Genomic DNA, 26,419 nt, shown 5'->3' on the forward strand with positions numbered 1-26,419 from the left:
TATTTTGTAATCTTTAATATTTTGTGCAATGAAAATGTATTTGTTCCATAAGACCAATATAGGAAATTTAGGAAGTTTAAATAATGAGAAGTTTGGCCTTAGTTGCATAAACTAGAACACTGACTTGCATTAATTTTACAGACTAAAACCAAGAGAAGACATTCTTCTTACCTGTAATTAGAGTAAAAAAGGCCACGATTTACTTTTCGTGTTTTTTAAAGTGAAAGAAACACAGTTTATTTTCTTTTTTTTCTTCCTCATAGACATTTATAACTATCTGTGTTAGATATTCCTAGAATATGCACCTAATGACAAAATAATTTTTATTATTATCTTTAAAATTTCCCAAGTGAGGCAGAGAAAAACTGTAAAAGGAGAGAAGGAGCCAGTTTCAGAATGAAGTTAGCACTGTAAAAGCTAAACACCCATTTTTTTTTGACATACGGTTATATACACCTTCCCACAAGAGTCATTAGAGGTGTTTTAACCGGTAGCTTGGGGCCTTGATAATTTTATCAAGTCATACCGCTGAATAGTCAGTACTTGCTAATACACAGTGTATGGAAAAATAATGTGATTTCTCTTTTTCAGACAGGATAGTCTCCTCGTGAGTTTTTTTCCTTTTGTTCTAAAGCACCTCTCAGATGAACAATCTTATTTATGTCAAAGTTACCTAAGGTGGGCACTACAATTCCAAATTATCCTCAGGGAAGTTATGCCAGAAGTTAGTATGTTTATTAGCAAACAACTCCCTGAGAAATTACCTGACGCTCAGTTAAACATAAAAATATCACTCACAAATGACTTGGGCCCTTAACTCTAATAATGTTAAGTCACCTCAACTGCTCACTGGAAAAATCAGCAGCTTCCTGGAGGGCAGAATATTTACAAAGATCTCTCCCAAGGCCAATTTCTCACAAGTTCTCAGACAACATACAAGATGATAGACAGGAAGAACACAGAGGATAGTATTAAAAGACATATTTCAGGGGTGCCTGGGTGGTTCAGCTGGTTAAGCATTCTGCCTTTGGCTCGGGCTGTGATCCCAGGGTCCTGGGATCAAGCCCCACGTGGGGCTCCCTGCTCATCGGGGAGTCTGCTTCTTCCTCTCCTTCCGCCTCTCCCCCAACCCCCTGCTTGTGCTCTCTCTCTCTCAAATAAATAAATCTTTTTTTTAAAAAAAAAAAAAAAAGACATATTTCATCAGAGGACACCAAAGTCTGATCGGAACTCTAAAATCCCAGGATGGGATAACAAATCTGACACCAAAGGGCCAAAGAGATCATCAGAGTCCAGATTCAGTGCAAAACCCATACTATCGGGATAGAAATGCCTCAAGTAGGGGAGATACAAGGGGCTGCAGACGTGCACATTTTACCGAGTGAAGGGCCCTGGTCCAGAGCAGTGAGGGTCCTGACCCTACCTTGGTAGAAACCCCAAATTATCCTAGCCTACTCAGCCTAAGATCACCAGGGACAAACCTGTAGTCCAACAAAAATCAGTTTTTGTTGAGCCATTGTGGTGAGGACACCTGGGACCGCTTTGGCTAATGAGTGGAGAGCTGTTGAAGACCTGGCCGGTATGTCTGAGCCCGAGTGCTGTCGGTGCTCCAGACTGACTACAAAATGGACAGAATGAAAGCCCCCATGATGAGCCCTTCACTTCAGAGAATGGCTGAAAGGATGTGGTCTGCCCCACCCCCACGTTGGGTGGAAGACCCCACTATCTTTGCTTTTAGTACTTGGAGGCCCTCAGTGGTAGGCGGTGATGACATTGAGCCAAAAAATGCCTGGGATAAAGATGGGCAGCCCAAACAAGGCAAAGACTCTGCAGTGCAAGACAAAACTAGGAAGGGAATATCAAACTCCCTTCAAAGGGACCCATAAGGCAATGTGGATATGGCTGTTCAAGCAGGGGCTACCCACAGAGGAGATCGATAGGGTGAGGACCAAAGAAATTTGGTCCGGATATTGAGCCATGGGAGGAGGGGCAGCAGACAGTGAGCTGTCCACCCAGCTGGAATGGGGAGTGCCTCTATGAAACCAGATTCCTCCACAGAAATCATTCTCTCTACTGGAAGAACTAAGAAGCCAAGTGGCTGCCTTACAACAAATTCCTCCTTCGGCACTTTTACTGCTTGACTGTCAACTATGTATTCTGATTTAACTGCCTTTAAGGAGAAAGGGGACTGAGGATGGGGGTTGAGGTTTCTCCACTCCCAGGGCAGACCAGAGGCCTTAATCTCTAATGAGGGCACAGTGAGGTGAAGGGAGGGCAAGGAAGCAGGATAAAAATTTTTATGACTCACTCAATTACCAGTGCTCGTTCACAGCCATGCATTCACCTGGCCAAAATTGGAAATGAATATGAGGAAGGGAATTAACTGTAACCATCTGAGTCTAGATTTTTGGACCCTTGTTGTACACCTTTGGCAAAGGGAGACTGCTTCTGCTCGGAGGCATCCCAGGGGGTTCTGGACTTGCTGCCACCCTGACACCTACCCACGACATTCCATTTGCAAAACAGCTACTGGTCTGCTATTGGGCAGGCACTTGGAGAGACTGAGCATCTCACCCAGTACCTCCGGGTTACACTGCACCTAGATATTCTCATCTTAGGTTGGCTCTACTCAATGCTAACAGAGTCAGAAAGGCACAATAGTCTTTTCTTATTTAATGAAAATGGCACGCCTAGTCCCATAGGTGTGTCCTCCTCACATGAAGATATTGTGGCCACAGCTTTAGGGGCCATGGTAGCCCCCCACTCCTAGATCACTCATAGGGGCAGCCTCCAGCTACGTAGCCACTAGCAGAGTGTCCTTGAGGATGCTTGGGCTTGGCTTACTGATGGCTCAGCCAAACTAAAAGCTGACGGTGTGTCCTGGGCGGCAGCAGCTGTCCAGCCCCAAACATGTGGTAAGGACTGGTTCAGTACAATGGGCCAAACTGAAAGCCATCACTCTTGCCCTAGGCAGTACTGCTGAGGACCACCCACGTTATATTTTTCCTGACTCTTGGGCTGTGGCTTAATGCCCTAGCTCTCAGGTCAGGCACCCGGATGACGACTGACTGGTATAGCAAAGACAACCCTCTGTGGGGCTGTGAACTTGAAAAAGCCATTGCTACAGCCCAACAGGACATCTATGTAGCCCATGTGGACACTTGTAGAAAGGGTCCACACCCAGGAGAGACTGAATGCAGCCATATGGCCTATCAGGCTTCCAAGGGAACATCCTTTGGAACAGCTGAGTAGAGAAGGTCAGTACTGAAAGGGTGGGAGCAACGGGAGACTGGGTACTCCATATTTATGATTCCACCCGGACAATCTCTAGTCCCTCCTCTTTTTTCTCCTCTGGTCCTAGTGCCTGGGAAGCCTGGCTGGTTTCATCTTAAGGTGGCAGTCAGACCACAGGGGGAAGGTGACTACAGTCTTTGCTTCTGCTACAACTTGGTTTCAGTTGTTGGGGGTGGAAGAGCACTGACCATGAGGAGAACAATCAGTTGGTGACATTCATGAGCCCTAGAGTGTCCCTCCAGTGGCCTGCTTGATGACAGGGGACATCACGGTCCCACCAAGTTCTACCATGGTGCCCATCTGAAATGGAAGAAGGTCTGGGTGGAGGTGGGAGTTAGCTGAGTGAAGAGAGACGTAGTGGCTACTGACTTAGACCAAGTGAACTAGGTGGCCATGGAAAGGGAACAATAACCCTGATACCTGATGATGGGATACCGTCATCCCTACAAGGTGTGTGTGTGTGTGTTCGGGGGGAAGGAGTGGGAACATGGAATGCTTTCTCTGTCCCCTTCACCCAGCACTGCAGCATCACAAAACAGTCACATGGTTCATGTGAGTCAAGCAGCAGCTGCAAGTGACACTATGACCCTGCTGCTGGGTTTGTCATCTCATCCCTGCGCTATGAACTCATCTGGGCTTGGCCACATTGGAACTATTCTGCTGTGCCAGACACCCTCAGGATGGCAGCGCTATTCAGCTCTGCCTGGTACCCTAACAAAAAAGCAGGACTGCTCGGCTGGGCCTGACATCTCAGCTCTCTCCTCACGCATTCACCAGTGCAATCTTGTTTCATTCTGACTGCTAAGAGTTAAGGCATTGAAGTGGGCCCCAGGGTTTCTCAGTTATGATGCAGCTCACTGAGCACAGGGTCTCCATCTGGGCCCCTCACATCATGCCACAGGACTTGGGGGCATAAGAACCAGAGCTATCATGGTGGTGCCCCTGCTGTCTGCTGCGCTGAGGCTCACTCTGATCATATGGTCTACTTTTAGCACCAATGGATGGCAGGTTTACTCCTAACAATCCAGAGGGCGGGGTTCTTCCCTAACAAAGATAGAGGAAGGCAAGATAAGATTTTTATCTCTCTCTTTTTAAAAAAGATTTTATTTATTTATTTGACAGAGAGAGACACAGCAAGAGAGGGAACACAAGCAGGGGCAGAGGGAGAAGGAGAAGCAGGCTTCCTGTGGAGCAGGGAGCCCGATGCGGGGCTCGATCTCAGGACCCTGGGATCATGACCTGAGCCAAAGGTAGACGCTTAACGACTGAGCCACCCAGGCGCCCCAGATTTTTATCTCTTAATGAAGAATATAACTATATTCTAAATGGGTTCCTTCTTCCTTCTATTTCTTTTTCCTTTGTTCACCCATTAGAAATCAGTTATTTAAAAGATAATGAATTTTACAAAGAGGTATCTGTACCCCCATGTTCACTGTGGCATTATTCACAATAGCCAAGACATGGAAACAACCTAAGTGTCTGTTGATGAATGAATGGATTAAAAAAATGTGGTATCTATTTATCTATCTACACACACACATGCACACACACACACACAGGAATATTATTCAGCCATAAAAAAGAAGGAAACCCTGCCATTTGGATAAAACTTTGATGGCAATAAGCTAAGTAAAGTAAGTCAGACATAGAAAGACAGATCATACTGTATGGTCACACGTACATGTGGGAATCCAAAAAAGCCAAACTCATAGAAACAAAGAGTAGATTGGTGGTTGCCAGGGGCTGGGGGTGGGGGACACGGGGAGATGTTAGTCAAATGTTATAAACCTCCAGTTATAAAATGAGTAAGTTCTGGGGATCCAGTATACAGCATGGTGACCATAGTTAACATGTGTTGTATATTTCAAAGTTGCTAAGAGAGTAGATCTTAAATGTTCTCACCACAAAATTTTTTAAAAAAGTAACTGTAAGGTGAAAAAAAAGACATTGAATTTTAGCACAGCTAGAAATTTTTAAGATTATACATTTGGATAAGTTTTTGTTTGTTTGTTTGTTTTTAGAGCTCCTTGCAAACATTCTTATTTCAAGGCCTGAAACCAAAGTTGTTAAAATATTTGACACTTTCATGTCTTTTATAAGCAGGTACAATTTTAGGTTTCCTGGTAGTTTTTTTAATGTTAAACACTCTATAAATTACACAAATGTTTTAAAAATCTGAAAGATGGGGTGCCCGGGTAGTTCAGTCAGTTAAGCGTCTGACTTAGGATGAGGTCATGGTCTCAGGGTCCAAGGATCAAGCCCCACATCTGGCTCCCCGCTCAGCAGGGAGTCTGCTTGTCTCTCTCCCTCTGCCCCTCCTCCCGCTTATGCTCTCTCTGTCTCTCTCTCAAATAAATAAAGTTTTTTAAAAATCCAAAAGATTAAATATATTCTTAATTTATTACATACATTACATATTATATTTATTACATATATATTAAATATACATATATATTTTTAAAGATCTTATTTATTTGAGAGAGAGAGAGAGAGGGAGCACAAGCAGAGGGAGCTGCAGAGGGAGAAGGAGAAGCAGACTGCCTGCTGAGCAGGGAGCCTGATGAGGGACTCAATCCCAGGGCCCCAGGATCATGACCTGAGCCGAAGGCAGACCTTAACTGACTGAGTCACCCAGGTGCCCCTTAAATATATATTTAATTTATTATATATTATATATATATATTTTAAAAGCTGTTGATTAGGAAAGAAAAAAATCTGGACCTTTAGTTGACTACCCATTTTCAATTATTCAAAACTTTTTACTATGCATATTCTCACACCTACAGAAGAGAAGGAATAGAGGATAAGGAACTTCCATGTATCTATCATCAACTTTAATAAATCTCAACATGTTGCCAATCGTATTTCATCTACCTCTGCCCACTTTTTTTCCCAGAGTGTTTTCATAGAAATCCTAGACACTTCATTTCCCATGTAAATACATGTAAATCAATCTTAATACCAAATAAAGGAATGCAATATAAATAGAACTACAATGTACAGTTGAAGGAATATACCTGTGCCATTCATTCATTAAAGCCAGATAGCTAGGCACACTATGCTAGGTGCTGGGGCTATCAGAGAGAGCTACATGAGTATAGGAAAAGACAGTAAGTTCAGAGGTTATTAGGTGAAAAAACAAATGCAAGAATTATTACTCCTAAGTGATGATGATGGTAATAGTTAATATTTATAGATCACTTACTGTTTGCAAATGTTAACTCATTAATTCTTCACAATCATCCTCTGAGGTAAATACTATTATTACAGATGAGGAAATTGAGACCCAAGAATTGAAATAACTTGCTGGAGAGCATTCAGATGGTAAGTGGTCAAGCTAGGATTTTAACCTAAGTGGTCTGATTCCAGAGGCTGTGTTCTAAGGAAAAAAAAAAAAGAGAGAGAGACACAGAGAGAAGACTACTTTAATCTTCTGGTAAAAACAATGCTATTTATTCACCAAACCATTTCATTTTCTACCTAGGCACAAAAGAAGACTGTATTTCCCAGCTCCCTAGCCTTTATTTTAAAAAGAATTTATTGGGGTGCCTGGGTGGCTCAGTCGTTAAGCGTCTGCCTTCGGCTCAGGTCAGGATCCCAGGGTCCTGGGATCGAGTCCCATGTTGGGCTCCCTGCTCAGCAGGAAGCCTGCTTCTCCCTCTCCCACTCCCCCTGCTTGTGTTCCCTTTCTCGCTGTGTGTCTCTGTCAAATAAATAAATAAAATCTTATAATAAATAAAAAATAAAAAGAATTTATTATTGGGGTGCCTGGGTGGCTCAGTTGGTTGAGTGTTTGACTGTTGGTTTCAGTTCAGGTCATGGTCTCGGGGGTGCTGAGATCAAGCCCTGCATCTGTCTCTGCACTCAGTGCAGAGTCTGCTTGTCCCTCTCCCTCTGCTCCTCTCCCCACTCTCTCTAAAATAAATAATAAAATCTTAAAAAAAGAATTTATTATTGAAGTATAGTTGATATACCATGTTATATTAATTTCAGGGGCACAACATAGTGATTTAACAATTTTATACGTTAAGCTGTGCTCCCCACGGTAAGTGTAGTCAACATCTGTCTCCATATAACATTATTATATTATTATTGACTACATTCCCTATGCTGTACTTTTCATCTCTGCAATTTATAACTGGAAATTTGTACCTCTTAATCCCCTTCACCTATTTCACCATCCCTCACTCCCTGGCCCTCACTGCAGCATTATTTATAATAACCAAGTTATGGAAGTAACCTAAGTGTTCATTGATAGATGAATGGATAAATAAGATGTGGTATATATACAATGGAATATCACCTAGGCATAAAAAAGAATAAGGTTTTGCCATTTAAAACAACATGGATGGATCCAGCTCCTAGCCTTTAAAAGGGCCATGTGACTAATTCTGGCTAATGGAATTTGGGTGGACATAAAAAAATCTCCCGGTTAGAGTGATGGCTTCCCAAGGTAGGAGCCTGAATCTCTGGGTTATTACTTAGAGCTTAGGGTAGTATGGGCCTCTCCATTAGGTACATCTTTCCTGAACTTTGTGAGCACAAGAAATAAACTCTTACTGTGTTAAGTCACTGAGATTTGGGGGTTTGTTATGGCAGCCTGTGTAAATTATACTAATAGAAACACTTTAATTTAAACTTCAACAAATTATGAAATCTTTAAACATACTGAAAAGTACAGAATATATTAACAATCATCTCTCCCTACCCAGATTTAATAGATATTAATATTGTCACATTTCCTTCAGGTATTTCTTCCGTAAACCCATTAAATATAACAAATAGCTAATAACCAATAATGCACCACTCATCCCTCATCCCTCCCTGTAACTACCACCCTGAAAGTGCTGTCATCCTCATTTACATTTTTTACTTTGACTACAATATATGAAATTATAGAGTGTTATTTCGTGTGCTTCAAAAATGGACAGAAGTAAGAAACAAAACAAATGAGCGAAGGAAAAAAAGAGAGAAAGAGAGAGACAAAGCAAGAAACAGACTCTCAAGTATAGAGAACAAACTGATGGTTACCAGAGGAGAGGTGGTTGGGGGGGAGGGATGGATAAAATAAGTGATGGGGAGTAAGGAGTGCACTTGGCACAATGAGCTCATATAAAATGTATAAAATTGTTGAATCACTATACTGTACGCCTGAAAATAATATAATAGTGTATGTTAACTATACTGGAATTTAAATTAAATTTAAAAAAATAAAAAAACAGGTTCGCCTAGGTGGCTCAGTCGTTAAGCATCTGCCTTCGGCTCAGGTCATGATCCCAGGGTCCTGGGATCGAGCCCCGCATCGGGCTCCCTGCTCGGTGGGGAGCCTGCTTCTCCCTCTCCTACTCCCCCTGCTTGTGTTCCTGCTCTTGCTGTCTCTCTCTCTCAAATAAATGAATAAAATCTTAAAACCCCTAAAATTAAAAAATAAAAATGGACAGAAATGGTATCAAAAAAGATTGGTGTTTTCATTCAGTTTTGTTTTTGAGATGTATCCACATTGGTCCATGTAGGTCTAATTCCTTCATTTGAACAGCTACATAGAAATACAGTAATTTGGGGCACCTGGGTGGCTCAGCAGGTTAAGCGGCCAACTCCTGATTTCAGATCTCAGGGTCCTGGCATTGAGTCCCGCGTCGGCTCCACACTCAGCGGGGAGTCTGCTTGAGGATTCTCTCTCTTCCTCTTCCTCTGCCCCTTCCCCTGCTCAAGGGCGTGCTCATGAGTGCACGTGCTCTCCCTCTCTAAAATCAACAAATCTTAAAAAAAAAAAAAGAAATACAGTAATTTACTTAGCCATTCTTCTACTGAGACAGTTAAGATCATTCACATGGTTTGGCTTCTACAATACAGCAATGAAATTCCTTGTACATTCCTAATATCATATATTCAGGGGAGGCCTCCCTGAGGATTTTCTCATTTATGCTGATACTAGAAGGATGAGAAGCTAGCCATGTGAAGAGCTGGGAAACAAGTGCTTCCCATATTTGGAACAGTGGACAAGCCCTAACACCGTAGAAAACAGCACATATTAGACCCAGTGAGGTTACAGGTATAGTAAGTGAAGGAAAGAGTGGCAGGAGATAGTGGTGGAGAAGCAGGCAAGGGTCACTCTGTTAATGGCTTTAGAGACCACAGTAAGAAGTTTGGGTTTTCTTTTACAGGCAAAACAATGAAAGTTTTCTCATTTTTTTCTAGGGTGGTCAGACCATACTCACAGTATTGTGAGTTCCTTTCCTCAACTTTACCATGAACGGAGCATCTCTTGAATGAATGCAGTTACTGCTTTTGCTCTCTGTTTTGGAGGAACTGGCTGCAGTATCTCATAAAAAGAAAGAAAAAATTACTTTTTAATTTCTTTCCCATTCATTTGTGTCTGAGGGGCAGCTGTATGCTTCAAAATGAAACTATATTTATCACAATTTCATTTTTCCATCAAGAGGGCTTAAAAGGAAATGTTCTCTTATTTCTCCATATTTTGCAATCAATTTCTTTTACTAAAATCAGATTGACTTCATGAAAGATGTCAAGTGTTTGGGTCAATTGAAGAGCCGAGGAAGTATCATGCTGCTAGTTCTGAAACTATGTGAAGTGCGACAGAATCTGGTGATGACCAAATAGGGGAACAATTGAAAAATGTCAAAGAATTATGTATATACACTACAGTGCCAAACATTGTACTGTAGGCTTTAAAATTATACATTACACGATTCCCAAAAGTGATTCAGATGAGTCATTCCTTTAGTAACTCAGTCAAACATGCTAATATTTTTTCTCCTTCCCCGTTCATTTCTTCACTAGCACTTCCTGTATTTGTCTAGCGGCTACACTATCAGGTTGGGAGGTGGGCTATCACCTCTTTGAGGAGCTTCCATTTATATTACCTCCCTTATTGCCAACAATTCAAGCATAGCACCTCTCACAGTTCTATTCCTTGATCGTTGCCCTGTTTTCCTTTGGAATATCTTTTTAACAAGTACTTTTCAATTTTTTTTTTAAAGATTTTATTTATTTATTTGAGAGAGAGAATGAGATAGAGCATGAGAGGGGGGAGGGTCAGAGGGAGAAGCAGACTCCCTGCCGAGCAGGGAGCCCGATGCGGGACTCGATCCCGGGACTCCAGGATCACGACCTGAGTCGAAGGCAGTCGCTTAACCAACTGAGCCACCCAGGCGCCCATACTTTTCAATTTTTAAAGGTATCTATTGAAACACAGAAATTTCAATAGAATCTAATTTGATGGATGTGGGTGAAGTCTTCTCTATTCTAAAACCACCCCATCCAATTAATTTTTCTCTTTTATTTGCAAGTTGGTTGTACTGTCTCTAGGTAGAACCTTATTGCCAAATAGAACGTATACCAAAATACATGCTGTGTAACTGTGTTTAATATATGCAATAAGGCAGAGTTAAAATCCTATCAACATCACACAGAATCAGAATCTGAGAGTTAGAAAAGACCTTAAAGACCATCTTGTAGGACCACCTATCTTTCCTGTGTATGTGACCACCGGCTTTTTTTAACTCAAGTCAATAGTTTTCAGAAAGGTGTGTGTGTGGGGGGGGAACTTCAATAAAACAAATCAAAACAACTGCAAAAGAAATGGTACCATTCCAGCTAACATAAAAATGTTTGTTCCCTGAGGTAACTTGCATAGGGAGGAATAAGTCTGTGCCCTCCAGCAACTGCACCTGTAAGGGGTGTAAGTAGTCCTAAGGCATTTTGATGAGTACCATGATGATACTGCGTGTAAATATGCTTGAAGGCCACAAAAGAGGGAGCAAGCGACTATACTCCAAAGGTTACAGGTGAATGGCCTTCAAGAATGACTGAGAATCACAGAAGTGGACAATAAGAGTATTTTAACCTTAAAGAACAAGGGCATCTCCTACACCTAAGAGTTACAGATATGAAATCTGCAAAAGGATGTTTCATAAAAGGGTCGCAGCAATTGACGCTTTTTAACAGTGGATTTCTACCTTAGCTGCACATAAGGAAGATTTTAAAAACCTCGAACCCAGACCTCACATCAGACCACTTAAAGCCGAATCTATGAGCGTGGCATAAGTATTTTTTAAAGCCCCGCCCCCCGACGACCCGCGATTCCAACGCGCAGACTGGGTTGAGAATCACCAATTTAAAGCAGGAAGCAAAATACTAAACGTGGATTTTGAAGGGGAAAACTGGAGGTAGGGCATAGAAAAAGAACTGAAAACCCTGGGAGGGCAGGGCGTCTACTACAAGAGCAGGGACAAGAACCGAGTGAGAGCCAGCGGTAGAGAATTTAAGGGCTGTTTCTGTGGTAGAACTCCCGGGATTTGGGGGTCGGTAACGAGAGCGGCATATGTCCAACTCCATTAAAGTGAAGTTATTCTGCCAGCAGCCCTGCTCCTACCCCCCATCATATTTTCTCACATCTTTTCCCACAGTTAAGAAAAAAAAAAAAAATGACGGAAACGTCTATCCCACGAAAGGCGCATGAGCAGACTGTAGGAGGAGCAAAGATCTGAGAAGCCACAAGAGCGGCCACAGCCGCTACAATTTCTTCGCGATTCCAGAACCACAACTCACGAACATCTTGGGAGGGAGCCTCCCCAGCAGCGTTTGAGCCCCACTGGGGAGCGCTGATAAATACCTCAGTGTAAATTGGAGCCTTTTAAGCACCGGAGGGCGGCGACGGCAAGGGCGGGGCAACTACTGACGTTCGCGGTGACGTCGCCGGCTCCGCCCCCACACCCGCTTCCGGCGACGCGCGGCCCCCGCTTCCGCTTTCCCGGCCCGCGCGCCGGCCCCGCCTCACTCCCACGCGCCCCCAAGCGTCACGGCGCCGGACAGCCGGAGAAAAAGCACAGGTTGCTGTCGGAAGTCCCCCTGCAGGTTCCCCTTCCGTTCTGCCTAACGACTTCCGCTTTGGGCCGTCAACATGGACGCTGCGGCTGCTTGCCGAAGCGGACTCTGATCGGTGGCGGAGGCGCAGCTTCTCTGCGGAGGCCGCCCCGCTTCCCCGCCCTCCCCGCCTCCCCCCGCCTCCCCCCCCGCCCCTCGCTCCAGTCGCTGGGGCCGGCGGGCTCGTCGCTACATGGGGGCGGGCCTCCGCGTCCGGCGCACGGCTTCCTGTTCGGAGGCGGCCTGGCGGTAGGCGGCGGCGACTCTGCCCGCGCCCACTTAGGCGCGGTGACCGAGCGCCTGGGAGGCTCGAGGGCTTCATCTTGTGCCGCTGCGCCAAGCCCGGCCCTGCGCCGCCATGGCCCCAGTGCAGCTGGAGAACCACCAGCTGGTCCCGCCTGGAGGCGGTGGCGGGGCCCCCGGTGGTCCCGCGTCAGCCCCGGCGCCTCCTCCTCCCGGAGCCGCCGTGGCGGCGGCCGCTGCAGCCGCGGCCAGTCCGGGCTACCGGCTGAGTACCCTCATCGAATTTCTTCTGCACCGGGCCTACTCCGAGCTCATGGTGTTGACGGACCTGTAAGTGCCGCGAAACCCATGCCTGCTCCCCAGCCCCCCCCCCCATCGCTTCCCGCCCAACCGGCTTAGAGAGGCTCGCACCTCCCCACGGGGCTGCTGTTTTTTCCTTTCCTCTGGGCTACTTGGTCTAGAATTTCTGAACTCTTGGGGCTCAGTGGAGGTGGAGGAAAAGCTTTGCATTTGGGGTCTTTCTGGAGAGGAGCAACGGAGACTTGTTAATTATGTATGTTAGACTCACTGAAAATCCCATTTTTGGGGTTTTTGCTCGAGTTGCCAGCAGAACCCTATTGATTCCTTGGTTGGAAGCTTTTTAGCCGAAAGCCCCAGGTTAGGGTTTAGAAATACATAATATTCGAATTCCCAAAGACAGGAAATCTGTTTTACAGCGTCTTGAGGGTACATTTTAAATTTAGGTTGTAATTGCTTCTGACAGTTGGAACTCAGGAGATCTATTGTGTATAAAATAATCCAAAATTTTGGATTCCAAGGTTTGTTTGTTTGTTTTTTCCTGAAATGTTTGAGAGTGTTTGAAGTCTTAACGCATTTAGTGTAAGTAAAAGATTTATTTTAACTGGTCTTCTGTTATTGTCTCTTGGAGTATGTAGGGAGTTTATAAATCAAGTTACCAATGAAATGCCTTGGGACATGATTAGGTTGTTAATCCCTTCAAAATAGGATCAGAATACACTAATTTTCAGTGTGTGAAGAAAAGGCACTATAAAATTTGGGGGTATGGGGCGCCTGGGTGGCTCAGTTGGTTAAGCGACTGCCTTCGGCTCAGGTCATGATCCTGGAGTCCCGGGATCGAGTCCCGCATCGGGCTCCCTGCTCGGCGGGGAGTCTACTTCTCCCTCTGACCCTCCCCCCTCTCATGTACTCACTCTCTCTCATTCTCTCTCTCTCTCAAATAAATAAATAAAATCTTTTAAAAAAAAATTGGGGGGTATATATACCTTAATTACTGTTATACATTTTAAATCCAGGTTCAGAAAAAGTAAGAATTTTAAGTTTTTACTTAATTTTGTTTTTATCTTTTATCTTGTTACACTGCAGATCAGTGTTTTCATTTGTATGCATTAATATGTAGATATTAGGCTGTAAAGTGGCATAGTAATTTGCTACCAGAGACTTAAAATATTTGTTTGCGGATGACTGAAGGAGTTAGAGTGGGTTCCACTTATTCCTGTAAAACATCATTCTCACTCAATTTTGACATATGGTACTTTATTGAATGGAACAGAAAAAAGTCTTCCCCGTCTAATGAGAAACTTAAATAGCTGTCATGATTAGGTATTATTAAAGTCATATACTTCTCTGAACCAATTACTTTTGGATTTCATGAAAATTTAAGAGTGTCTATGAAAAAATTTCATATATATGTGAAGATCACCTACCCAGTGTATAGCTATGGAAAAATGCTGAAAACTGCTATCAGTGATTGTATAATTTGTTCTTTCATAGAGGATTTCTAGAAATTTTTTGAATTATATTGTGTTCTTCCTATTTTACAACTTAGTTACAAAGAAATGTCTATTTTATTGCAGTAGAATAAGTGTATAGTTTTAATCCTGCACCCTTTTTATGATGATGATTCCCATACTTCTGTCTCCAGCAGAGACCCCTCCACTGAACTCCAGACTCTATATCCAGATGCCTACATTTAAATACCTAATGGGCATTTCAGTCAATTCCACTTGATATATTCCCCCCACCAAACCTCTTCTGTCTCACTAAAGAGTATCTCCATTCTTCCTGTTGTGGCTTAGGCCACAAATTTGGAGTAATTCCTCTTTCTTCCAATCCCATACCCAGTACATCAGCAAGTCTTGTCATCTCTGACTTCAGAGTCTGACCAGTTTTCAACATTTCCATCAAGTGTGAATCCTTCTCCCATGTTGACTGCAGTAGTCTGCCAGTTGATATCTCTTAACTGCTACCCTTGACCCTTTACAGTTTTTGTCATCCATAAAATAGCCAGGACGATCCTTTTAAAACTTCTCTGCCCACAACTCTGCAGCGGTTCTCCATCTCACTTATGGTAAAAAGGTTTTATAGTCACCTGTATTTGGAGTGACCGTAAAACTTATGGTCCAGATCAGGACACTTTTGAGCATGAAAGGTGGTGTTCTTAATAATAATGCTGGGCGCACCTGGGTGGCACAGTAAGTTAAGCATCTGACTGTTGGTTTTAGCTCAGGTCGTGATCTCAGGGTCATGAGATCGAGCTCCATCCTCAGTGAGGAGTCTGCTTGAGATTCTTTCTCTCCCTCTGCCCCTCCTGCCCGTGCTCTCTCTCTTTCTAAAATAAATAAATCTTAAAAAAATAATGTCGGAGCAACAGGCACGAACCAGGACTATCTTGGGCAAACCAGGACATGTGTGCGGTCTGTGCCTTCTCCCCCTTCCCTCTTTATCCTCATTTCCTAATAATCTCCTCTTTGCTTACTCTGTTTCAGCCACACTACCTTTCTTGATGTTTTTTGATAGTGCCAGGCACACTCCCACCTTAGGGCCTTTGCTTTCCCCCCAGAAATCTGTGTGGTTTGCTTTCCTATTTCCTTTAGGTCTTTGTTCAGATAGAACTTACCAGAAAGACTTTCTCTGACCACCCATGAAAAGCACTCTGCCCCTGCTGTCTATTTTTTACTCACTGCTTTGTTTTTTTCTTATCGCTACTGGGTACCATTAATTTATTGTCTACTTCCTCCCCACTGGAAGCTCCATGAGGATGGGAATTTTTATTTGTTTGCTATGCTCCCTGGGCTAGTTAGGCACATAGTTGGGGATTAACTAAGTATTATATTGACTTAGTACATTAACAAATGAATTTTTAGAATTGCCATTGTAGACCATGGAGTATTTAATGGGAAAATACATTCCTGCTCTTGATATTTGGGTATATAAAATAACTCTTTTCTCTTTTGATTTGTGCTAGCCAAATTAGTTTAGGAACTTACCTTGGAGTTCCTAAATCATATATTTTTCCTTGTTCCAGGTGGGAACTGTCAGAATCAATGTATTGATGTAAAATTAGTGTTCTAGGTTTACTTTATAAGAGTCTTATTTCTGTCATATTTGATGTTTGCTTGTGAACTATTGAAAGTAAAAAGGACCGCCTTGGCAATTTCAGTGGTTTGTTTTTGGCCACAGATTTCTGTGTTTTTTTTTCTCCCCCCCTTCTGCTTGTCTACCCCCACCTCCTCCCCAACATGCATGCTCTCATCTAAGAGTTTATACTCTGCCTTGACTTAGGGAATTAGGTTCTACCCTTTTTTTTTTTTTAAACCTGTTTTAATTAAAATTAGAAAATGCTAGGGTCTCAGTCATGTAAACTTGTCTTATTACACTTCAGTGTAAATAAGTGTCTGCGACTTCCAAAAATTTGCATTTTAGGGCTTTTGCCCCAAATGGTGGATTTGTTATCCATAAAGGAATTTTAAATAGATTAGGAGGAATTGGGAGGAAAGGGATGTAGACAACAAAGCCTAATCTTTGTCCCGGAAATGATACCGTCTCTGACATGAGATGATCCTTTCAGGATCTCTGGGGCACGTGGGAAGAGCTGGAACAATGTTTCCTGTTCTCTCTACCCCCAGAGGCTCTCCTCTTTTGTTTCTCTCTGGCTCTTATGCACACACCTGCATTCAAGGTTCTCATTCTCTCCCTCCCTTGAGGACCAGGGTTGTGGCTTCTCAAAGGGAGTGTTCTCGGGAGCTTTTACATGTAGAGGAACTTGCCAGTAGTTGTTTTTCCTTGCAGTCTTCTAAGGCCTTAATTTCTGCTTATACCTAGTTTCCTTTATCACCTGGCTCATAACTTCAGCTTCTATCTCACTGTCTACTCTCAGAATTATTGTTAACTACAGGCCAGAACTCATTTTGATAGTTTCCCCTCCTTGTACTTCGAACTCTGGTTTTATTTTTTCTGCACCTGTGGCCTGTGGGTGGGAGAAGAGAATCTAAGCGGCTCAGTGTGTGTTCTTCAAGAAGGGATTAGATGTAGAGGAGGCTTTAGAGTTGCTCAGGCCTTTGAATCTTGAGCCATGGGATAGAGGTTTCCAGAATGTGGTGATTCAGGAGGCAGATCAGGACCTTTGTAAGCATCAGTGAATGTGAGAGTGTTAAATGGTATAATTTAACAGGGAAAATAGTGACATTGGTTGCTGGCTGTTGTACTGGAGTACTAGCAAAAAAGAAATCAAAATCTTACTGGAGCTTAAAAGTAATCATTTACATCTAACCACCATGCAACATCATAATTACCATAAAACCCTTGGCTGACACTGGTCCTTTTGTGTGCTTAGCTTCCAGTTTTGCCCATTCTGACAAAACATGGAGAGATTATTTCTTGGAAGCAAGGTTCCATTGGATACAAGGAGGCTAGCAGCTAGTATTCTGCATCCATGTCTATTTTGGTTTTAAAAGAATATCTTTTCTAACTCTGTGATATAGTAGTGTGTTTAATGTAAGACTTTAACTTTTTAAATGTTTGAGGTTCATGCAATACCTTTTGGACCATCTTGAATGGGGAGGAATGTTCCTTTGTTGGTTTTTTCCCTTATAGCCATATTGCTAGAAACTCGTAAAAAGGAGTAGGTAGCCACATAAGCCTGTAGTGGCTATTTATCTAGTTTTTCTGAAACACTAAGGTGTGTAATAGAATTGAAATAAAGACCGTTATCATAGTTTGATGAAGGTATGTGTATATTTAGTCAATTTCTTTTGTTTTTCTTTTTTCTCTTAGACTGCCAAGGAAATCTGATGTGGAAAGGTGAGTATGAAAAAAAACTTAAATCTATGTCTGTGTTGGTATATCTATGAGAGTGTATGTGAGAAAGAGTGTGAGTGTGTGTGTGTGTGTGTGTGTGTGTGTGTGGATGTGTATGAAGGGTAGGGCTGTGGATTGGAAACCTAGGTCCAGAGAACCTAGGGTGATGTTTTACACCATTTGTTTAGGGAACCCTGGGAAATGCGATTTCCTCATCCTTGACAGTTCTTGGTGTAGACCAGCTCTGGACCTTGTGTTCTAGAAACCTTTGTTGTTAAGTCCCTGAGGGGGAGAGGAAGATGTAGAAGGTATAGAACTTAATAGAAGAAGCTGAGGAACAGACTGACTTAAGTTGGCTGCTGATTTACTGTTTGCTATGAAGATGCTATCAGATGTCTTTAGAGAACTGACATTTGCATACTGCTATTGCTGTTTCATAGTTGAATTTTGATTGAGTTGGAGTTTGGGGCTTAAGACATAACTAAACACCACTGTTTCCATAGGCCAAAGGAACAAGATAAATTAAGGTTTCAAAGTAATCCTGTAATGGAGGTTTAAGTTGTGGCCACAGTATGTAGGCTACTTGACTGTGTCTCTGGCACTCGTATGCTCCTTGGTTAATTTTTTTTTCCCTAAATACCAAGTCACTAGGGAAGATTTATTAGTGACTCTGCTCCCCACCCCCACCACCAGCTATCTTTCTGAGGGAATTGGATCAAAAAGGTAGAGATGGGGGAGACCGTTGAAGCATACTTTTGTTATGGTTTGGCTGGTCAGTTTTAAAGGAAGGAAATGTAAATCCGGATTTCTTCTGTCCACTCTGGGGTGGGAAGGGAAACTGGGCCTTGAAAAACTGACTCATGCTGCTGATCACTTGAGATTGCATGGTGTCAAAAAAGTCATGTTACAATAGTTTACAAAGGTGGGTGTTTGCTTTCCAGTACAGGAGATCATTTGGGGAACCAAGTTAATAATAGATATGTTTGCTCTAGGAGAAGAGCAGAGAGCTCACGTGCTCTGTAAGTCATTGCTGAGTTGGAGTTTGAGTACTGGGGCTCCCAGCACTGAGATGGTGCCAGGTCTTAATGTACATTTCCTATTTCTGCTGTGCTCCAGTCTTGCCTGTGATGCTCTGCTTGTTATCTCTCTTAAGATCCTTAACAGACACTGGCAAGGAGTCTTAATTGTATCTGTGCCCTTGTTTCTTCTCTTTGTACTACCAATAATCATATTGCTGGCTGAATCTTAAGGAAGCCTTTTCAGGTTTTTTTGTGGGCTGCACACACATGCTCTCGCTAGGAGTTAGACTCTGTAGTCCTCAGTCAGGATTATACTTCAACAAAAGCTTTTATTTTGGTGCATTGCCTCATGGTGTTGCTACTGGTGAGATACAGAGATGTGGGTTGGATCTGTAGTCCATTGAACAGCTGTACTGAGATTAATATAGGTCAGAGTCCACTTGGAGGGAGGTTGATGTCCTGCTGGGTCCTGTCATCAGTCCCAGCCTGTCGAATATATTTTTCAGTATCTTAAACTACGAAAGTGATTTTCAATTTTATAGCTGTCAGGAAATTGAGAGGTCTAGCTAACATACTGACAAAGCTTTTAAGGCTTTATGAGATGATAAAAATACTGATGAGTATTGAGAGAATAAGCATCGTAGTGGATATAGCATAAAAATAGATACGGACAGACCATCTAGCTTTTATTTTTAGTGCTCACTTTAACTTTGTTTAGATGATTTAATATCTAAGTTTGTCACTGAAATTAGTTTGGTAAAGTGTTGCATAGTTCTTTGATTATTCAGGTGTTTAAATCACGCTCTTGCAAGATGGGAAATGGGCCCTTGCTTTTGTAGAAGTGAGACACTTTCAAGCTTTGGTAAAGATCTGTTTCAGTTCCTTTCTCGTAACAAAAAGGTTGCAAATTCATAACTCATAGTCTTAATTATGAAATTCCTGACTCTTAATTTGTTCCTCTCTGTGACCTAGTTAACTTTTACGTTGTACTTTTATGTCTGTGAATTGGGTGTAGTTCAGTAAACAACTTTTATTGTCACACAAAATTAATTTTTAAAATGTGATGGTGGTTTATTGCTAAAACATTTTTTTGGATTTATTACTCGGAAGTAGAAAATTAAAAAATGCATGCAGTATACAAAATGTGACAATAATTCATATTTAAGTAAGTACCTTAGGTGGTTCATTTTATTGTAATGGTTATAAACAAAGATTGATTCATATTTTAGCCCAGATGAAATAAATTGTGAAATACTCTTTTCAAATATGTTGGTTCATTAAGAATTGTTTTATCTTATAGGAAAATAGAAATAGTGCAGTTTGCTAGCCGGACACGTCAACTCTTTGTTCGACTATTAGCTTTAGTAAAATGGGCTAATAATGCTGGCAAGGTGGAAAAATGCGCGGTGAGTTAAACTTTTGATTTTATTTTATATAAAATAACTTTTTGGAATGTCAATTTATAATAGACATAGCTTCTAATTTTAGCTTTAATTTATATCTGTTGATTTGTTTTGAGAGACAGTACTTAAGTGAGTAATCCTATTTCTGTACGAAAATGTGTAGGGGCACCTGGCTGGCTCAATTGGTTAAGCGTCTGCCTTTGGCTCAGGTCATGATCCTGGGGTCCTGGAATCAAGCCCCACATCGGGGCTCCCTGCTCAGCGGGGAGCCTGCTTCTCCTTCTGCCTCCCCCCCGCCCCCCGCTGGTGCTTTTTCTCGCTATCTTTCTCTCTTGAATAAATAAGTGAAATCTTAAAGAAAAATGTGTAATATATTTCTGTAGAAACTTAGTATTTGATCACCCAAGCAAGAAAAGAGACTAGGTCGTATCTGGAGACATCGTTACCCTAGAAGACATTAAATATGAGACTTAAACTACAGGGGGGAAATAGCTTTACATTTATATGCTTCCTTAGAGTGTACACAGTACTTCCTTGAATTTTGCCTATTGGTTATTGAAAACCCTCTTGAGTATGGCAGAGTTGGCATTTTCTTCTTGTTTTACAGATGAGGGAATAAGGTTCTTAGGAGCTAAATGGCTTCTTCAAGGCCACAGAGCTGATAACAGCATTTATCTGTTTGTTATGCATCTACTGATTCTCCAAACCCTTTAGTGAGCACAGGGCATAGGATATGGCAGATGAGATTTAAGAAAGGCACAGCCCCTGCCCTCAAGAAGCTCATAGGCTTTGTCTGTTAAATCACTCTTGAATTCAGAGGAGTGACATGTAGTGAAGTGTACCAGAGATGCTAAAATCAGCCTCCCCTGCCCCCCAACCAAAAGAAAAGAAACCCAAGTTATGAGCCCATAACTTGGGGAGGATGGCGCCGTGTTAACAGACGAGGCACATGATTACTCCCTTCTGTTTTACTTCGGTCACTTCCTGTGAGGAGAAAGGAAAGAGAGTAGAGTACCCTTTCATATTGGAAAGGGTAGAGTAATCATCATAAAGTGAATAAAGTCCTAAAACAATGAGAGCATTTATTCACTTTGAGGTCAGCTCTACAAAGCCAAGTAACCTTCTAGCCACTGTCAGTTATATTTGGAAAGTAGGTAGATTCTCTAAGCTTAACACTGATGCTCATATTTTTTCATTCAGTTACATAATAACATTAAAAATTTTTTACCAGTTTTTATCAGCGAAGGCAGAAAAACAGCATTACATTGGTTCAGTTTTATTTGAGTCCTTTTCAAATTCTCTTAAAGTTTACAAATTAAAATGAGCAGCCACCTGGTCATTATAGAGGTATGTAATAAATTTCTTTTTAGCACCCTGACAAGCTAAGTTGAAAATATTTTTATAGTACTTTTATATTTGCAAGTCTATCAGGGTTTGCCTCTTCCATAAAATCCCACATCAGAAAGGAATCTAGGACACAGTTGTGTTTCTGCACGTGATTTCCTGACCTCTCCCCTCCATTGTAGCCACTGCATTCACTGTCCTCGGTTCTACTAGGTTCCTCATCATTAGGCACAGAGCCTAGGTGAAAGTTGCTAAAGTGAAAGGAGAAAAGGGGTTGTGAAGAAGTTGAGAATTGTAAATTTTAGAGTAATAATTTTTTTTAAGTTAAAAATAAAACCCAATTTTCACTGAAGTCGATACTCAATTCCAGCTCTACCAACTAAGCTAGTGACAATGCTGGAAGAATTCTGCCAAGATAAATTCCAGCCACATATCTTTTGTCCATAGGAGTAAGCTGTCATCCTTCTGAAATACAGCCTCGATCACAGGTTTATTTAGAGGGAGAATATTTTGTACCCCATATATTGTTTTTCTCATGGGGGAAAATGTTCTTTGATTCATCTGTTGTCTGTTGGTATGATGGGGAAATTAAAGTTTGTATTCAGAAGGTCTTTTGTCCACTGAAAAGCATCATTTGAAGGATAGTTGTGAATATAAATATTAATAAACAGACTTATACCAAGCTTATTTATCAGAAAGTTTTATAATTCATTTTTCTGGAAATTTGGGACACCAAATGTAGTAAATCTATTTTGGTTGAAATGAAGAAGCATGGTATAATATTTTTGAAAAGCCTAGGGTTTTTTCTTAATAATTACTTAACTTGGGGTAATCTTTTCTTAAAAATGTTCAAACTTGCAATGAAAAGTTAGGTGTCACTGAAGTATATCAAATCCAAGTGTTCAGTCTTTCAAACCTGGTGTTAAATCCCTAATCATATCATGGGTATTTCAGTTATCTGTTTAATACTACTGAGTTGTGCTTCAGTAACATAATGTCAAGGAAAATCCAAAACTCTTGGTTTTGAAATTGAGCCGTATTGTAATTCATCTTTCATTAATTCATAGTTCAGCATTCTTTTATTAGTTTTTTGAATTGGCTGTTCAAATAACTCACATTCTGAATAAAGTCTCATATTGAACTTAATGTAAAGTTTTGGTATTTTTGTTTTGTGAATGTAGATACCACAGATGTGTTTATGTCAGGTATTAAGTCCATCAACTGGAGAATTAGAAGATTATTCATGTTTTGATTCTTCTGTTCTCAACCTAGTGATTATTTACCTAGTCTCATTTGAGGTTCTTAATAGATAATGATCTTTAGCCATACCAGACATATTAAGTGTGTAACAGTGTATAATATATAAATACAGTTTATAACTCTAATGGTAAAACAGTCTCGATCAGGTTTTATTTAAGAAAAAAAAAATATCTCTCATTCCTGGAGCTTTTTAAAAAACAACTTTATTGAGATATAATTCATATACCATACAATCCACCCATTTAAAGTATACATTTCAGTGGTTTTTAGTATATTCAGATATGTGCAACCATCAGTCAATTTTAGAACATTGTCATCATCTCAAAAAGAAAATTTGTAGCCTTTTGCTGTCACCTCCAAGTGGCCCCCCCCCCAGCCCTAAGGAAGCATTAATCTGTTGTCAATAGATTTGCCTACTCTGAACATTTCATATAAATGGAATCATAATATGGGGTCTTTTGTAACTGGCTTATTTCACTTAGCATAACGTTTTCAAGGTTCATTCATGTTGTAGCATGTAGTAGTTAGTACTTCGTTTCTTTTTATAGTTGAATTGTATGGATCTACTATATTTTGTTTATCATCAGTTTGTGGACATTTAGGTTGCTTCTAGTTTTTGGCTGTTATGAATGTCGCTGTAAATATTCATGTACAAGTTTCTGTATGGACATTTCTCTTGGGTATATGCCTAGGAATTGAATGGTTGGGTCATATGGTGACTATGTTTAATCACTTGAGGAACTGCCAGACTGTCTCCCAAAATGGCTGTACCATTTTACATTCCCACCATCAATATTTGAGGGTTCCAGTTTTTCCATGCCGATACTTGTTATTGTCTGACATTTTGATTCTAGCCATCCTATTAGGTGTGAAGCTGGTATCTCGTTGTGGTTTTGATTTGCATTTCTCTGCAGACCAGTGATGTCGAATATGTTTTCATGTGCTTTTGGCCATTTATGTATTTTTCTTAGAGAAATGTCTATGAAGTGCTCAGTTAAATTTGAAAGGAGAATATTAATCATATTAACAGCTGGCACGTGAGTGCTTAAAAAAAAAAAAGGAATGCGATGATCATTAGGGACCTGTATAGTTTTACTAAAAACTAAGTTACAACTAAAATTTGATGTTTATTCATTAGATTTCTAAGTCAAAGGAGTATAACTGAAGCTAGTGTATTTTGAATTGAGCCAGAGTAGTGTCAAGAATGTTTCATTAATTACCCACGTTTAAGGTGGAGCAATGTGGGCCGGATGAACTGTAGTACCCCACTAGGGTTGATGCAGGTCTTCCCAGAAGGAGGTCTTTGGTATTCTTTGGCCTTGGCTTTGGTCTGATAAGCATTTTTACAGTGACCTGGATTGGAGACTTGGGATGATCTAAATCTGAGTAAAAACCAGCTCAGAAGTTGAGAGAAGTAGGGGCGCAGTCGGTTGAGCATCTGACTCTTGGTTTTGGCTCCGGTAGTGATCTTAGGGTCATGGGATGGAGCCTGCATCAGGCTCCATGCTGGGTGCAGGGTCTGCTTGAGATTCTCTCTCTCTCTTTCCCTCTGTCCCTCCTGCTTGTGCTCTCTCTCTCTTTCTCTCTCTCTAAAATAAAGATTTTAAGATTTATTTAAATCTTAAAAAAAAAGGTTAAGAGAAGTAGGATCCAAATGGTTTTAATGTGCTAGAATCAGACAGATTACAGTCCTGCTTTAGTTTCAGGATGGAGAAAGGACCTTGCTTGATAGAGATTCACGTACAAAATATCGGCCTTTTAGTGGACTCCCAGCTTGCTGTGTGTTAGCACTGTCATTGCTGCTAATAAGTTAATGTTGTTGTCATTGATAGAAATCCATTTTAGTAGTCATGCAAGGTAGCACTTCTGGGCAGTCTAAGAGAAGAAACATTTTTTGGTTCCAGTTTCTCTGATTGTTGGCTTTCTTTGGGCAGGTGTCTTAACCTAAGTCTCAATTTTCTCATATCTAAGGTGATAGTCATTATCTGGTTTTGTCTATTTCCTAGAGTTGTGAAGATCAGATAATAAAAATGAGTATGGAAATACTGAGAAAATGTAGGACATTGTGTACCGGTATTAATTGTGGGTGTGATGTGGTATTAATTCTGGATACCATGTTTTAAGTTGACCACTGATAAATTGGAGTATTTCCAAAGCAGCAGAACAAGGGTGGTGAGTCAGAAATTTGGAGATACAGACTAAATGAAGTGACTTGGGATGTTTAGCTTGGAGATAGGATGGGCTTCCCCTATTTGAAGGACATGAGAGACATTACTGCTCCAGAATAGAAGATAAAAGTTTCAAGGAAGTAGTTTTCAGCTCCGTGATGAACTCTGCTAGTTCAGGTACCCTTATGAAATGCATTCAATAGAGAACTGATGGAAAGGATTTCTGTTTGGGGTATGAAGTTGGCCTAGATTTCATACAACAGGCAACATTTAGGGAGTATTTTATGTGTTCTGGGCAGTGTTCTGAAGGTTTTGTAATGTACTAACTCTTTTTTTAAAAAAAGATTTATTTATTTGAGAGAGAGAGGGAGCACTCAAGTAGGGAGAGGAGCAGAGGGAGAGAATCTCAAGCAGATTCCCTGCTGAGCACAGAGTCCAATGCAGGGCTCCATCCCATGAGTTGGACGCTTTAACTGACTAAGCCACCTAGGCAACCCTGTATGCATTAGCTCTTAATCCTCAGAACAACCTTGCGAGGTTGGAAATCATTATCTCCATTTCACAGTTGAAAAAACTGAGGCCCAGAGAGGTTAAGTGACTTGCCTAAGGTTATTGGGATAGTAAGTTGCAGAGTTAAAATTGAGACTAAGGCAGTCTGGGTCTAGGAGTCCATGCTTTTAACTACTTTGTTACCAGCCAACTCCAGAAGTCTGTGAGAGTAAAAAGCATTTTATTCTATTTATTTTTCCTAACTTCTGCTAATGTACTTGTAATGTTAAGGATGGAGAAACAAATTGGAAGACCTTTTACTTAAAGTGATAGAAAGTTTTTGTTTTTAATGCCAAATACAAATGTATTAAATATTTCTTCACATTACTGGGAAATTTCTTGAAGAAATGTTTCAAAATGTGGAAAACTATTAATTCCCTCAAAGTTTACTTTGGAATGAATAAATGATATTTGAAGTGCAAAAGCAGCTTGTTATCAATGAAGCTTAATATATTTACCCTTTGCTTTAAAGATGATTTCAAGCTTTTTAGATCAGCAAGCCATCCTGTTTGTGGATACTGCTGATCGCCTGGCCTCGTTAGCTAGAGACGCCCTAGTCCATGCACGCCTGCCTAGTTTTGCCATCCCGTATGCCATTGATGTACTGACTACTGGGTCTTACCCACGACTGCCCACCTGCATTAGGGTAAGTGCATTCCTCACCATTCCCCTTCTTAAAGTTGAAGGGTTTGGCAATGAAGTGTACTGTGTTACCAACAAAACAACTATTCTCTATTTTTAAAACAATTATTTCATGTAATTCACTTGTTTCTCTATAACTAAAATTGTGGTTTTTTGAAATAAATTGAGGGCCAGAATGTGAATAACTATCAAAATGGATGAATCTATGTGTGTGTAAGGTTAAACATGTGCACATTAACTTATATCTATTTCAGATGTGAAAATACTACATGCTAGTTGCTTTTTGGAAGGTTGTTTTTTTTAAGTACTATTGTGGTAGTTGTTTACTGACTTGGTGCTATTGTATTTTATACTTTTAAGAAGTGGTGCAAGTCATCTAGTGACATGAACTTGGTCTCATAAATAGAGCATGAAGAAGATCGTGTTGTATTACTGACTTAGCTGGGTGACTGGTGGAATCATTGGCATTCTAAAGCATGATGGTAATGGTCATGTCACTATTATTGGATGTAGA

General features: G+C 41.1%; 1 protein-coding gene across 1 annotated transcript in view; it reads left to right on the forward strand.

Moving 5' to 3' along the window:
* The first annotated feature begins 12,478 nt into the window (after positions 1-12,478).
* Positions 12,479-26,419, forward strand: part of MED14 (mediator complex subunit 14) — a 71,621-nt gene continuing 57,680 nt past the window's right edge. The window contains exons 1-4 of the mRNA XM_021681842.2: positions 12,479-12,753; positions 17,497-17,523; positions 19,840-19,945; positions 25,736-25,909. Of these exons, the coding sequence (XP_021537517.1) occupies positions 12,539-12,753; positions 17,497-17,523; positions 19,840-19,945; positions 25,736-25,909 (522 nt within the window). The 5' untranslated portion in view covers positions 12,479-12,538. The remainder of the gene's footprint in view (positions 12,754-17,496; positions 17,524-19,839; positions 19,946-25,735; positions 25,910-26,419) is intronic.

The sequence above is a fragment of the Neomonachus schauinslandi genome, chromosome X (assembly GCF_002201575.2).
Source record: "Neomonachus schauinslandi chromosome X, ASM220157v2, whole genome shotgun sequence".
NCBI classification, from domain to species: Eukaryota; Metazoa; Chordata; class Mammalia; order Carnivora; family Phocidae; genus Neomonachus; species Neomonachus schauinslandi.